Raw genomic sequence first — 14,374 nt, forward strand, 5'->3', positions numbered from 1 at the left:
ATATATACATATATATGAACATAAACAGGAAATTGATCTCTTCGTGGTCTGTTGCTTTAAGTGGTCCGAAACTGTTTAATGGCATTTTTATAGGTTGTTTGGAGGCCATCAATATGAGGCAAACGACATGGAGGCTGCTTGTAACTTTGTGAATTTTATGAGTACATCCCGCTATGTTAAAATTCTAATCCTCTAAATTCGGGCACTGACTGCACCTAAGTGTTAACACTTCATGAAAAGATAAAGATTCTTGTTTTGTGATTTACTTAACTGGAAATAAACTCCAATAAATGAACTTCTGAATCTAATATTTCATATTTGTGCATTCTACAATAGCGGTAAACATACATTACCGTAGATAATACATTAAAATTTAAAAAACCTAATACTAAATCATGGTCAAAATATCTGCAATTCCGTAGCTTAGGCCTACCACTATTCCTGACAGCATATTAAGCTAGTTTAAAAGAACGGTTATAAAGTGATTAAAATATGGGCAATGATAATTCATCATAATATAATATGTATCCCGGGAAATGGAGGACACCCGTTATAATTATATAACACTGATTATTATATTGAAACCAAACCCTTCATACATGAAATTCATAAACGAACTGGAACAAAGAACCCGTTTGACATCAAATAGGATTTATCAAATTAAGATCTGAGAAAGGAGGAAACCTTAAATCCAAAGCTATCGCAAACGCCCTATTGAAGCATCCAATTAGTTAACCCTGCAATAAATACTAGACATCTTGACACCATTTCCCGACTGCATAGCTTTCTCTCTCAGTTGCAACAGTACTGTGCATATTTCTACCTGGCTGGCAGTCGACAGACGAGTCAGGTGTAAGACGCCGTGTTCATTAAGGCAACACCCGGTGCTAAGAAAAGTAAAAACTAGTAGTTCAATCAATCTTGGGGGTAGAACCGTCTCATAAGCAGGACTGCAGAGAATGTAAATCAACCTTGACGACAACATATTTCAAAAGCCTAGCCTTAAGGCGCCAACGTCCACTCGTTAATTACTTTAATCTGTCTTCAAATATCAGTCCAGATTTTGGTGTACTAATAATTTTGTGAGTTTGGTTTCAGTACTCGTCTTTTACTTATAGCCTATAAGACCCGTGAGTAACTTTCAAAATGGGTCGTCTCCATAATATACGGAACAGGCGATTCTATGTTTACTCTGACAATAGATTCTCAGAGAAATTCTCAGAAAAACGTCTGGAGTAAAATGAAAGTGATATTAAACCTTCGGTAGCTGGCTTGCATATTTATCTTATCTTGCCACTCATGAATGGCAGATGCAGGGACAGTGACGTTACCCTATCAAGCGAGACAATATACTTTATATATACATACATATATATATATATATATATATATATATATATATATATATATATATATTATATATTATATATATATGTATATATATATATATATATATATATATATATATACACACATATATAATGATCAACAACCAAGCCCCTCTCCTACCAACTTAGGAACAAGGAGGGCCAGGCAATGGCTACCGATGGCTTAGCGAATACACTTATAGGATCCCCAAAACGCCCCATCATTAGCTCACAAGGATGGTGAGGGTGCAGCGACCAAAGGAACTAAAGACTTTGAGCGGGACTCTCAACCGTCTGGCGATCCTCAGGCAAAGACGTTACCAACAGGCAACCAGAACTTATCATTCCAGGTTAATAACATAGATAATTTATTCAAACATTAAACACTCATAAGCTCATTAGACTTTCACTTAATCTCTCAATCTTGGTTTGACAATAATAATAATAATAATAATAATAATAATAATAATAATAATAATAGTAATAATAATAATATATTCTGTACATTTACTTCTTGATTTGTCTCTTTGGTTTTATTCCTTCAACTATGACCTCATGTTACCTCAGCAAAGAAAATATTTTCAGGAAAAGGTTTTAAAAATCTTATAGTAAACCGAAACATCTCAATTTGTTACAAAAGACACCAAAAGCCTAAAAAAAATTAAATTATCGAAAAACACGCAACAATTAATCAAAGTTTCCCAAGTAGAAAAGTAGCCTAAGGAACAAACAAACATCATCACTCACAGATTTTGACATTCCTTTTAAAATGCAATCAAGTGCGTTGCCAAGCTTGCATGCAGAATACCGAGAAAATTGCAGGTGAAACTCATAACTTATTTTACGATATATTTTCATCTACCAGATGCTAAATTTCGTCGAATGGGTGCAACAACCATCTGTCATTTTATAGCAGAACACCAAACGAGTATACGAAGAGGCATAGTAAAAGGGCAATACGTATTTAGGGAAAGAAATATTCCAAGCTACATAATATGCATTGTTACCTATAAATTTATAACGTATAATAGGATAAAAACGGTTGAAATCAAGGGCATTACTATTTGACGACTTTCACGGGAGGCCATGTTTTCTTATCAGATCATTGTCTAATACCAAGATAGGTAAGTTTTCGATTTTTTTCGTACGCTATGTTTTTGAAACCTATATCATTCTCATATCTTTTAGATAAGGCGAAATATTTTTCTTACTTTTAAAGCAATTTTTAAGCAAAGCCTTCATAGTATGTGTGCTTTTGTATCTTAAAAAAAATATTACCACAATTTCTTGCTCCTTGCAAAAGCAGCACGGAATATTTCAGAAGATAAGACAAATTTATAACACTCCGACTCGTCGTTGAGCAGCATACTATTTCGTGTTCCCCAGTCTTCACTTAATTGCAGTACGATTCAGACTGGATTCTTTTGCGATAAAGCAGCGATTTAATGAGATAGGCGAGGATAGAAAGGAAAAATTAAGACTGGTATACGGGAAGATTTTGAGATAAAAAAGCACGATGCTTAGGAATTCTCGGCGATGATTCTTGTTCTCTATTTGATTATCCTACATAATGGGGAAAGACGAAAAAAATATCTGGACATTTACCACTCATAATGAAAATTAACGTAACAAGCGAAAGGATATGTGATCATGATAATGTACTTCATAATTGACTCCAAATGCTCAAGGTATGAACTTCTATAGAGGGTTGCTACTAAAGTTTGTTCCTTGTATTCAAAAGAACATAAAGCTAACAACTACTTTCAGTCTTGTACACAAATAGAACCCTAGCATAACCATAATCCACGTAAATCAACAGCATAAAAAAATCTGAAGTATTTGTAAATATATTAAAGTCCTTTATATTTAAATTCTTTTCTGTCTACACATTAGATAAAGAGTCAAATAACTTCCTTACCGTTTTAACATGAATTGGATGTTAACGTTACTTGACTTACAGCATCCACTGTAAGATGTAAAATAGTACATTCTCGTATACATTCATGCACAAACACTCCAATATCTCCAAAGTAAAATTTCCCAATATAAATTCTTTTATACAGACCATTACCTGCCAACCTCCCTAGGATCGGTATCTCCATAAACCTGGAGTCAGTTGCTACTTTTGCACAGGTGGCTCACTTAGTAACCCATCTGCCGTCGGAATGAGCAGCGAAAAATCTCTCAGAATGTGGCGCTGTAAACATACCAACCAACATTTATGTTGCCCACAAACATAAAGCGGGTTAGCGTAATGAAACATTAAACTCAGTCTAAACGAACCTTACTGAAAGCTTTAAGATGATTTTATTCGTTTCTGGGAATTTTTTTTCTAAATTGTTGTACCTAAGGGAATGAAAACGGTTTTTTTTTTTTTTTTTTTTTTTTTTCATCGTCAGTTTAGCGGAACTCCGCTGCAAACGTTGACATAGTTGCTCAAATCAACAGCTCTTTGAGAGAGATTAGAAAGATCTCAGTAGGTAATACCTGACCATGAAATACATTTACAACCTCAACACATTCCTCGGCATCTTCATCACCTTTCGGAAAGATACCATCTTACTTACGTGGTTACAAAGTCATTGTAAGGCATTATTAGTAATCCACACCAGCACCCAAGATGATCCCTACATCAGTCATTATTTTTTCACGTGTTACTATAGGAGATGGGATGCTACATCCCCTTACTATTTCCACGATAAGTGGCAAAAAAAAAAAAAAAAAAAAAAACTCAGGGTTGGGAAATTCAGGGGAACCACTTAGGCGAAAATTCACAGGTATCACTTGGGGGGGGGGGGAGAGATTCATAGGAATCACTGGTGGAGGGGGTTCACAGGAAATCACTTGGTATAATTCGCAGGAATTTCTTGAAAAAAATTCATAGGAATCACAAGGGATACCTGTTAGGAATCAATAGGGAAAATCTACTTTAAACACTTGGGGGATAAACCAAAGGTATTACTTGATATTCACAGGCATCACATGGAAAAAATAACAGGAATCCTTAAGGGGGAACATTGGCAAAAACCCCTTGGGAGGATAATTCACAGGAATCCCTTAGGAGGAAAATTCACAGGAATCCCTTGGGAGAAAATTCACAGGAATCCCTTGGGGAAAAATTCACAAGAATCCCTTGGGGGAAAATTCACAAGAGTCCCTTGGGGAAAATTCACAATATTCACTTGGGGAAGATTCCCAAAAATCATTTTGGGAAGATTCACAAGAATCACTTGGGGGGAAGATTCACAGGAAACAGTTGGGGAAGATTCACAGGAATCACTTGGAGATAGTTCAAAGGAATCATTTGGGAATAATTCACGGGAATCATTTGGGATAATTCACAGGAGTCACTTGGGGATAATTCACAGGAGTCACTTGGGGATAATTCATAGGATTCAATTGGGGATAATTCACAGGAGTCACTTGGGGATAATTCACAGGAGTCACTTGGGGATAATTCACAGGAGTCACTTGGGGATAATTCATAGGATTCAATTGGGGATAATTCACAGGAGTCACTTGGGGATAATTCATAGGATTCAATTGGGGATAATTCACAGGAGTCACTTGGGGATAATTCATAGGATTCAATTGGGGATAATTCACAGGAGTCACTTGGGGATAATTCACAGGAGTCACTTGGGGATAATTCATAGGATTCAATTGGGGATAATTCACAGGAGTCACTTGGGGATAATTCATAGGATTCAATTGGGGATAATTCACAGGAGTCACTTGGGGATAATTCATAGGATTCAATTGGGGATAATTCACAGGAGTCACTTGGGGATAATTCACAGGAGTCACTTGGGGATAATTCATAGGATTCAATTGGGGATAATTCACAGGAGTCACTTGGGGATAATTCATAGGATTCAATTGGGGATAATTCACAGGAGTCACTTGGGGATAATTCATAGGATTCAATTGGGGATAATTCACAGGAGTCACTTGGGGATAATTCACAGGAGTCACTTGGGGATAATTCATAGGATTCAATTGGGGATAATTCACAGGAGTCACTTGGGGATAATTCATAGGATTCAATTGGGGATAATTCACAGGAGTCACTTGGGGATAATTCATAGGATTCAATTGGGGATAATTCATAGGATTCACTTAGGGATAATTCACCGGAATCCTTTGGGGATAATGCACAGGAATCACTTGGGAATAATTCATAGGACTCGATAGGGATGAATCACTAAGAAGAATCCACAGAAATCACTACGAAAAATCCATACACTTCTGGAGAAAAATTTACTGTAATCACAAGAGAAAATCCATGGGAATCACTTAGAAAATTCACAGGAATCACTAGAGAAAATTTACAGGTATCACTTCGGAAAATTCACAGGAATCACTTTGGGATAATTCACACGAATAATTTTAGAAAAGTCACAGGAATCCCTTGGGAAAATTCACATTAATCACTTGGGAAAATTCACAGGGATAATTTGGGAAAATTCACAGGGATATCTTGGGAATAATTCATAGGAATCTCTTGGGGATTATTCATAGCATCAATAGGGAAGAATCACTACAGAGAATCCACATGAATAACTAGAAAAATTGTAGAAACTTCTTGAGAAAAAATTACAAGAATCACTTGATGAAAATTGTTAGGAAACACTCGGGAAAATTCACAGGGATTACTTGGGAAAACTCACAAGGCTCACTCGGGGAATAATTCATAGGGATCAATACGGAAGAATCCCTACACAGAATCCACAGGAATCACGAGGAAAAATGCAGTAACTTCTTGAGAAAAAATTACAGGAATCACTTGTGAAAATTCACAGGGATCATTTGGCAAAATTTACAGGGATCACTCGGGATAATTCATAGGAATCAATAGGAAAGAATCACTACGGAGAATACACAGGAATCACTAGGAAAAGTCCAGAATCGTCTCGGGAAAAAATTACAGGAATCACTTGATGAAAATTGGTAGGAATCACTTGGGAAAATTCACAGGGATCACTTGGCAAAATTTACAGGGATTAATTGGCAAAATTCATAGAAATCCCTTGGGGATAATTCATAGGATTCAATAGGGAAGAATCACAATTGAGAATCAACAGGAATCACTGGGAAAAAATCTAGAAACTTTTTGAGAATAAAAGTAAAGAAATCACTTGGGAAAATACACAGGGATCACTTGAGAAAATTCACAGGGATCACTTGGGAAAATTCACAGAGGATAACTTGGGAAATACACTGGGATAACTTCGAAAATTCACAGGGACAACTTGGGAATAATTCAGAGGAATCAATAGGCAAGAATTACTAAGGAGAATCCACAGGAATCACTAGGAAAAATCCAGAAAAAATGCAGGAATCACTTTAATGAAAAATGATTGGAATCACTTGGGAAAATTCACAGGGATCACTAGGCAAAATTCACAGGGATAACTTGGGGATAATTCATAGAAATCCCTTGGGGATAATTCATAGGAATCAAGAGGAAAGAATCACTAAAGACAATCCAAAGGAATCACTAGGAAAAAACAAGAAACTTATTGAGAAAAAATGACAGGAACACTTGATGAAAATTGATAGGAATCACTTGGGAAAATTCACAGGGATTGCTTTGGAAAATTCACAAGGATCACTTGGGGGAATTCACAGGGATCACTTGGGATAATTAACAGAAATAATTTTAGAAATTTCACAGGGATCATTTGGTAAAATTCACAGGGATCCCTAGGCAAAATTAACAAAAGACACTTGGGAAAACTCACAAGAATCACTTGGAAAAATTTACAAGAATCACTTGGGAAAATTCGCATAAATAATTTTAGAAAATCAATAGATTTACTTGGGATCACAGTAAATGCTAGAAAAAAATCATATGATTCACTTGATACAATTGATATTGATGAATTGAGACAATTCATAGATGTGACTTGAAAAAAATCACTTGGGAAAATTACTAATAATCACTTGGAAAAAATCATAGAAATTGTTAGGAAAACTCAAGATTCAACAGGGAAACATCATAGAAAATCGTTGGAAAAACACAAAAGAGAAGCATTAGAAAATTCACAAGAATCATTCGGTTATGTTGAAATTAAACTCCTGAAAATTTAAAATAGGGAAAATTCCACTGAAATCGGTAGAAAAAACAATGGGATAGATTCATATGAATTGCTTGGAAAAAAAATTAAATTAAATTCTTCAAAAACTTCACTTGAAAAATTCCTAAGAATCACTTTGGAAAATTCCAAACTATGGCTCAAGAAAATCCAAAAGAAGCAATTGGGAAAACTAAAGAGAAACATATGGAAAATAAAACGAAGCACTTAGTTAAGTCCAAATGAAGCTCTGGGAAAATTCAAATGATACACTTCGGAAAATTCAAAAATATTTAGGAAAATAGAAAAGAAGTCATCATCTCCTCCTACGCCTATTGACGCAAAATGCCTCTTGTTAGAGTTCCCCAGTCGCCTCTATCTTGAGCTTTTAATTCAATACTTTTCCACTCATCTCCTCCCACTTCATGCTTCATAGTTCTCAGCCATGTAGGCCTGGGTATTCCAACTCTTCTAGTGCCTTGTGGAGCCCAGTTAACCATTTGGTGAACCAATCTCTCTTGAGAAGTGCGAAGAACGTGCCCAAACCATCTCCATCTACCCCTCATCATGATCTCATCCACATATGGCACTCGAGTAATCTCTCTTATAGTTCCATTTCTAATCCTGTCCTGCCAATTAACCCCCAATATTCATCTTAGGCCTTTGCTTTCAAATCTGCTAAATCTGTTGGAGATTGTTTCATTGCAATACCACGACTCAATATTCATATAGTAACACATATCTCACTAAACTGATATATAGTCTGATTTTTATATGAAATTTCAGGCAATTTGATTTCCAAAATTTACTTAACCTAGCCATTTTCTGTTTTTTTTTTTTTTAATCTTTCACTAAACTTCAATTCTAATGACCCTGTATTGGAGATCATAGTTCCCAAATATTTAAATGATTCTATCTTATTAATTCTTTCTCCTTCCGATGATATTTCATCTTCAATTCTCATTATCTCTGTCTTTCTTCTATTTATCTTCAGGCCAACCTCGTGTGATATTTCATGCATTCTGGTATCCAAGTATTGCAAATCCTATGGTGTTCTGCTATTAAGGGCAGCATTATCAGCATACTCTAGGTCCACTAATTTAATATTACCAATCCAGTTCAATCCTTCTCCACCATCCACAACTGTCCTAAGCTTTACAAAATCCATGAGGAGAATAAACAACATAGACGAAAACATCTTCCCTTGGAGTACTCCGCTGTTCACTGGAAAATCATTTGATAGGACTCCATTAACATAAACTTTGCACTCGCTATGCTCATGTACAGACTTAATCAAATTTAAATATTTAAGAGGGATTCTATAATAACGCAGGACTCCCCACAATATTGGCCGGTGCACACTATCAAAGGCTTTTTCGTAGTCCACAAATGCCATCAAAAGTGGATTTCTATATTCTACCCATGGCTGTACAACATGTTTTAGAATGAAAATTTGGTCAATACAACTTCTACCTTTTCGAAATCCTGCTTGTTCATCTTTCTGCTTTTCATAAATCTTTCTTTCTAGTCTCTTTAGAATAAGCATGCTACATATTTTCATGACAAGTGACGTAAGTTCGATGCCTCTGTAATTATGGAAATCAGTCATATCTCCCCTTTTCTTTTGGCATTTTCACCAACACTCCTAGCTCCCATTCATCAGGCTTTGCCTCTTCATGTCACATTCTACAAAATAATCTTGTAAGTAGCCTGGGAGTCACTTCATTTTCAGCCAGTATCATCTCTGAATTCATTCATGGGCACATCAATGTCTTCTTCAGCTTCAGGTATATCAATTAAATTATTCCCTTCATATCTCCTATTCATGACTTCACTAAAGTGTTCCATCTAACGTTGCCTTTCTTCATCCTCTGATGTTATAACAGATCCATCTCTCTTTTTTTATTGGTATATGCTTCTTCTTCTTTGCTCCCATAGAGATTTCATTAATAATTCTATGGGCGATTCTTACACCATAGCCACTCCCCGAATTCATAGATCTGTCAAGCCTCATCTGTCATCCTGTCTAAATATTCTCTCCAGTCATCTCTGGCCTTTCTTTTCACTTCACTATCAATACTGGAATACTTACCATGCTCTACCTTGTAATTTTCATTACTTCCTCGAAAACTCTCAACAATCAATTTCTGTCTTTTTCTCCTGTTTATAGCATTCCAAGTATTATTTGATATCCATGGCCTTTTCCTTGTATTTGCATGTCCCAAACCTTCACTACCAACTGACTGATATATGTTCTTAATATTACACCATTCTTCATTAATTGTCTATTCCTTGTCACTCAAAAGTCTCTAAGACTGCAAATCGATTACTACATTCAATTGCAAATGCTTCTCTGTGATCATCCTCAGAAGCTTGGTTGTATGAAACCTAGGTATTCTATCTACATTTCTCTTGGGTGCTTCCAGTTTTAATTTCAGTTTGGCAATGAGGTGGTGGTGATGACTACCAATATCTGCACCTCTATAGCTTCTCACATTTCTCAGAGTCCCCCTTCTCTCTTTATTAATGGCTATGTGATCTATGTGACTTTTGTAACTGCCACATGGTGAAGTCTATGCATATTTGTGGATGTCCTTGTGCTGGAAAAAGAGTACCTTTAACGGCAATATTGAAATTTATGAAATGTGAAGTACTTGGGAAAATGCAAAAGAACTACTTGGGAAAATACACTAGAAACGTTTAAAAGAAGCACATGGGAACATTTAAAAGAAGCACCTGGGGATGTTAAAAGAAGCATCCAGGAACGTTAAAGAGAAGCACTAGGGTAATTTCAAGAGAATTGCTTGGTCGAATTCAAAACAATAATTTGGTTAAAATCAAAATCTTCCCTCCGTTAAAAAAAAAAAAAAAAAAAAAAAAAAAAAAAAAAAAAAGAAGACGACGACGACACCTGGGACACTCGATAATAATTTTCTGGGAATCATCATAAGAATCACCTGATAACATTCACAAGAATCACTAAAAAAAACTTCATAAGAATCATACGAAGAAATTCCGTGAAAAAAAAAAATTACTTGCGAAAATTCATAGGTATCACAAGGGAAAGCTAGCAATAATTGTGTGGAAAAATTAGTGAGAAGATTTGGTAACCTAAAATGTAACTTGAGAAACTTCATCAGATATCTTGGCAGCATTCAAAAGAATGGCTTTGTAACACTTACTGGAAAAATTCAACCAAATTGCTATTTCATGGAAAACAGTCGAAAATTAAACTAATTATCGGAACAACTAACAGGAATCACTTTGAAAATACACAAGACACTCATTTCAATTGAAAATATTCTTAGTGTCTATCTAACATAATTAAGAAGAATATTTTAAAGTTCACATGAACATTGAAACTCAAAAATAAATTCAAAAGGACTTGGAAAATTCAAATAAATTAGGAAAACTTTTATCACTTGGGGAAATTAATAGTAATAGCCTACGAATATTACGATTAACCACTTGCGAAAATTCAGAAGCATACTTTATTCATAAAAATCAAATGGGAAAATTCAAAATAGCAGAGTTGGTAAAATTGAAGATAATTACAAAAATTAAATTCATTTAAGAAAATTCAATAGTGAGAAATGGAAAAGGATCACCAAGGATATAATTATGAGTAAAATTGTTTAATAAGTGAGAAAAATATAGTCACTCATAAAAATCTATTCAATTCATCCTATTATAAAAAAGGTTCCAGTGAAAGTGCATTCAGCTTGAAGTAATAGTTTATGAGAGACCATAAGAAACTCCTGGGCAAAAAGTTACCCAATAAAACTTCCGAGCTTTTTTTTTTTTAGTTCTTGCAGGATTTTTCATTCATTTCTTTGCACCTCAATACCATTTAGCGAGACATCATGGCCGCACGATGACTCTGGGATTCACCTTGCGTGCCTGACCCTTTAATTTTCAAAGGTACTGTATGAGTCATCCTAGGTAGAGGTCAAACAAAAGTCTTAAAACTGGTTCTTATAGATTCAAGGTTAGTGATGTGAATGTATAAGCATAATTTCAAGATCGAGCAATCTATTTTCAGATGTATTAGTCATACGAGGGCATACATTGAACGGGCCGTTAAATAAATGACTAAGTAACCCACGCAAGATTCAACTAAATGCAATACTTTAAAAGATTAATAAGGTTCAAACTTCGAATTAATGAATAGGGCATAATTTTTTGGTAACGTAAATTTACACACGTGTCGATTCATTTTTTATCCATTACTTATTCATTGAATATTGTTATGTATCTCTATTTGAAAAAATTATCTATTTTCCAATATTTTACGTTTAGCTTCATTTGCTTTTTGCACCGTTTTTTCCAGCTGAGATTACAGCTTAGTTTGTATAATAATAATATAATCATAGATTAAATTGGTATAACTAAAAGAAATAATAAAGAGCTAATTATTATTTCACGATCTCTAAAAAGAAAACTAAGTTAATACGAACGCCCACCGCTACCACGACTCACCTGCTCCTTGCCTTTAACTTCTCGCTAATTTCCAAAGGCATTCATTAAAGCCTTCCTCATTTCTTTCAAGGGTGAGGGCGTTTGACGGGGAAGGTAGGCCTTTCGTGGGGTCAGACTGTGAGGAGGAGGAGGAGGAGGAGGAATGGATTCCACTCCCATTATGTTGGGTATTCATCATTCAGAATATTTCACTCCTCCACCCTCGGAGGATTCTACCACTCCCTCCATAAGCGTTCAGGAGGCGACAGCCCGACATGTAATTTGTAACCTTCCATGTCAACACGCCTGTCACCTGTCAAGACTGTCAAGGGACGTTGGAAGAAGAGCCTTTGCTACCGACATCACACTCCATCACCGGTTATTTTCGATGCCCAAATCAGTCCCCGCTTCGTAAAAAAAAAAAACCATTCGGTCCGAGGGAGGGTACTGGCGAGCATTTCCAAAATGACAAGTCAAAATGCTAAATTTCCGCCAACGCAGATATCAAAGCTGTTTTGTAAGCAAGGCTATAGTTGTAAAGCGGTTAAGAGAGAGAGAGAGAGAGAGAGAGAGAGAGAGAGAGAGAGAGAGAGAGAGAGAGAGAGAGAGAGAGAGAGGGGTAATGTTTCTCATGTCCCATGAGCATTTACTGAACATTAAAAGAATAATGTAAATCTATCTAACAGAATACAAAGAAGGACTTTCAAACGGATTATGTCACTTGTGATAATTAATACTAAAGTTCAATCTATTTTCTGATATGATGACCAAGGGTGAATGCGAGCGTGCAAGAGCCCAAATGCGCGTGAAATTCTTCGTCCGTGTATTATTTAAGTAGACAAACATCATTCACCCCGTGACGACCGCCAACGAAAGCAGAGAGCCAGGATATTAGATGTAGGAGGCCCTCTGTAAATATAACCTTTAGCCAAAATGACAAGCGCTGCTTGTAAAACTCTCATCCCAAGGTAAACAAATAAATATAAATATATATGCTGCACGTTAACGGGTAACGGGAGCATAGTTAACGAGTGACGTTGGTGGGTGAGTCATCCCGTGCATCCTATGATAAACAGCGAGTCATGTACGTTAACACTGCCAACGCATATCATGCGTATTAAGAATAGGCTTTGCTTGTCTGCATGACCACATGCAGAAGGTTTAAAGAGATTCGTCTAACTATCAAGAGATTGCTGTCGGAATAAATCGCTATTACATAAATAGTTTTGAGGTTACTCACGTACACAATTCTGATATCCAAATGACGTATTCTGTATGTGATGCACAGTGGTTCAAAGTGTTAATATTTACCATTACAATCCATAGAGAGTTTATAAATGATGGAAAAATCGAATAAGTGCGCGACTGCCACACGAAAACAGTTTTTTTCCGACTGTTTTGTAAATAACATATAGCCAGGGATAAGATAACAATTAAGACCACTTTTTAACAGATTTTCATTAAAGGATTCATAATTCTGTTTTTCCTTCTAAATTATATTTGCAAAACCAAACACAATTCAAGAGATAAGATAAAGTTGTTCTTCCTATAAAAAACACTTCAAAATTAATTGATCAAAACTGCACAGCATTTCCAATCCTAATTTAGTTTACGATTTTCTATTCTTAAGTATTTTCAGGAGTCCCAGTTGCTCAGGTTGTTTACTCCTAGTCTATCACTAAAATCAACAGGATATAAGAGAGAAAAAGAAGTGTATATTCATTACAAAAAAGGAGAATGGCATCACGTTATAGCGACGTTTCAAATTCCCTTGTCTCCTTAGTCTCTACGGATGTGCAGGAAATCTACAGATTAAGAAGCCGACCATACAAGAAGTATAGAGTTACCTGACCTGTCATATACAAGACAACGCTGGTAATTGTACTTCCGGGGATTAGGACTTCAATTTTTTACAGTGAAATTGATCTAATCAATGCCAGTGTTTTGCCAATCAGCTCTATTTCTCCTATCAAGGGGAAAAACCCTTTTATAGCAAATGATGTGCAGGGGGCGTCAACAGCCAAGTTGTAAAGCCTTTGAGAACTTTTTTTTTCATTACACGCACAGAATGGAGAGAGAGAGAGAGAGAGAGAGAGAGAGAGAGAGAGAGAGAGAGAGAGAGAGAGAGAGAGAGAGATTAAGTTTTAAAAAATAGATAACTATTTCAATTGATTTGAAGAGTACTGCAATTAATATAACATTTATTTTCCAACATTCCGAAGAGTATTATTATTCAAGGGGAGAAAATTAACCAGCCTAATGAGTTCCGAAGAGTTAAGTATTAAAATTATGTCGGCGAGGTATTCCTGTAATGATGCTGTAAAAGAGGTTTTTCGCTTGTCCTTAACACATGAACACGCACACACACACGCAGAGAGAGAGAGAGAGAGAGAGAGAGAGAGAGAGAGAGAGAGAGAGAGAGAGAATAGCATTGTTGATCACCCGATATGCCTTTCATTTGGCCTTCAGTGA

General features: G+C 35.8%; 1 protein-coding gene across 1 annotated transcript; it reads right to left on the minus strand.

The window, feature by feature from the left end:
* Nucleotides 1-4,691: 4,691 nt before the first annotated feature.
* LOC137620922 (uncharacterized) lies at nucleotides 4,692-12,619 on the minus strand (the record flags this gene model as incomplete). The annotated part of the gene is made up of 4 exons (XM_068351366.1): nucleotides 4,692-5,485; nucleotides 5,612-5,615; nucleotides 9,239-9,263; nucleotides 12,594-12,619. Coding segments are annotated over 4 exons (849 nt in total), but the record flags the coding sequence as incomplete, so codon positions are not given.
* Nucleotides 12,620-14,374: the final 1,755 nt, after the last annotated feature.

The sequence above is a fragment of the Palaemon carinicauda genome, chromosome 27, assembly GCF_036898095.1.
Source record: "Palaemon carinicauda isolate YSFRI2023 chromosome 27, ASM3689809v2, whole genome shotgun sequence".
NCBI lineage: Eukaryota > Metazoa > Arthropoda > Malacostraca > Decapoda > Palaemonidae > Palaemon > Palaemon carinicauda.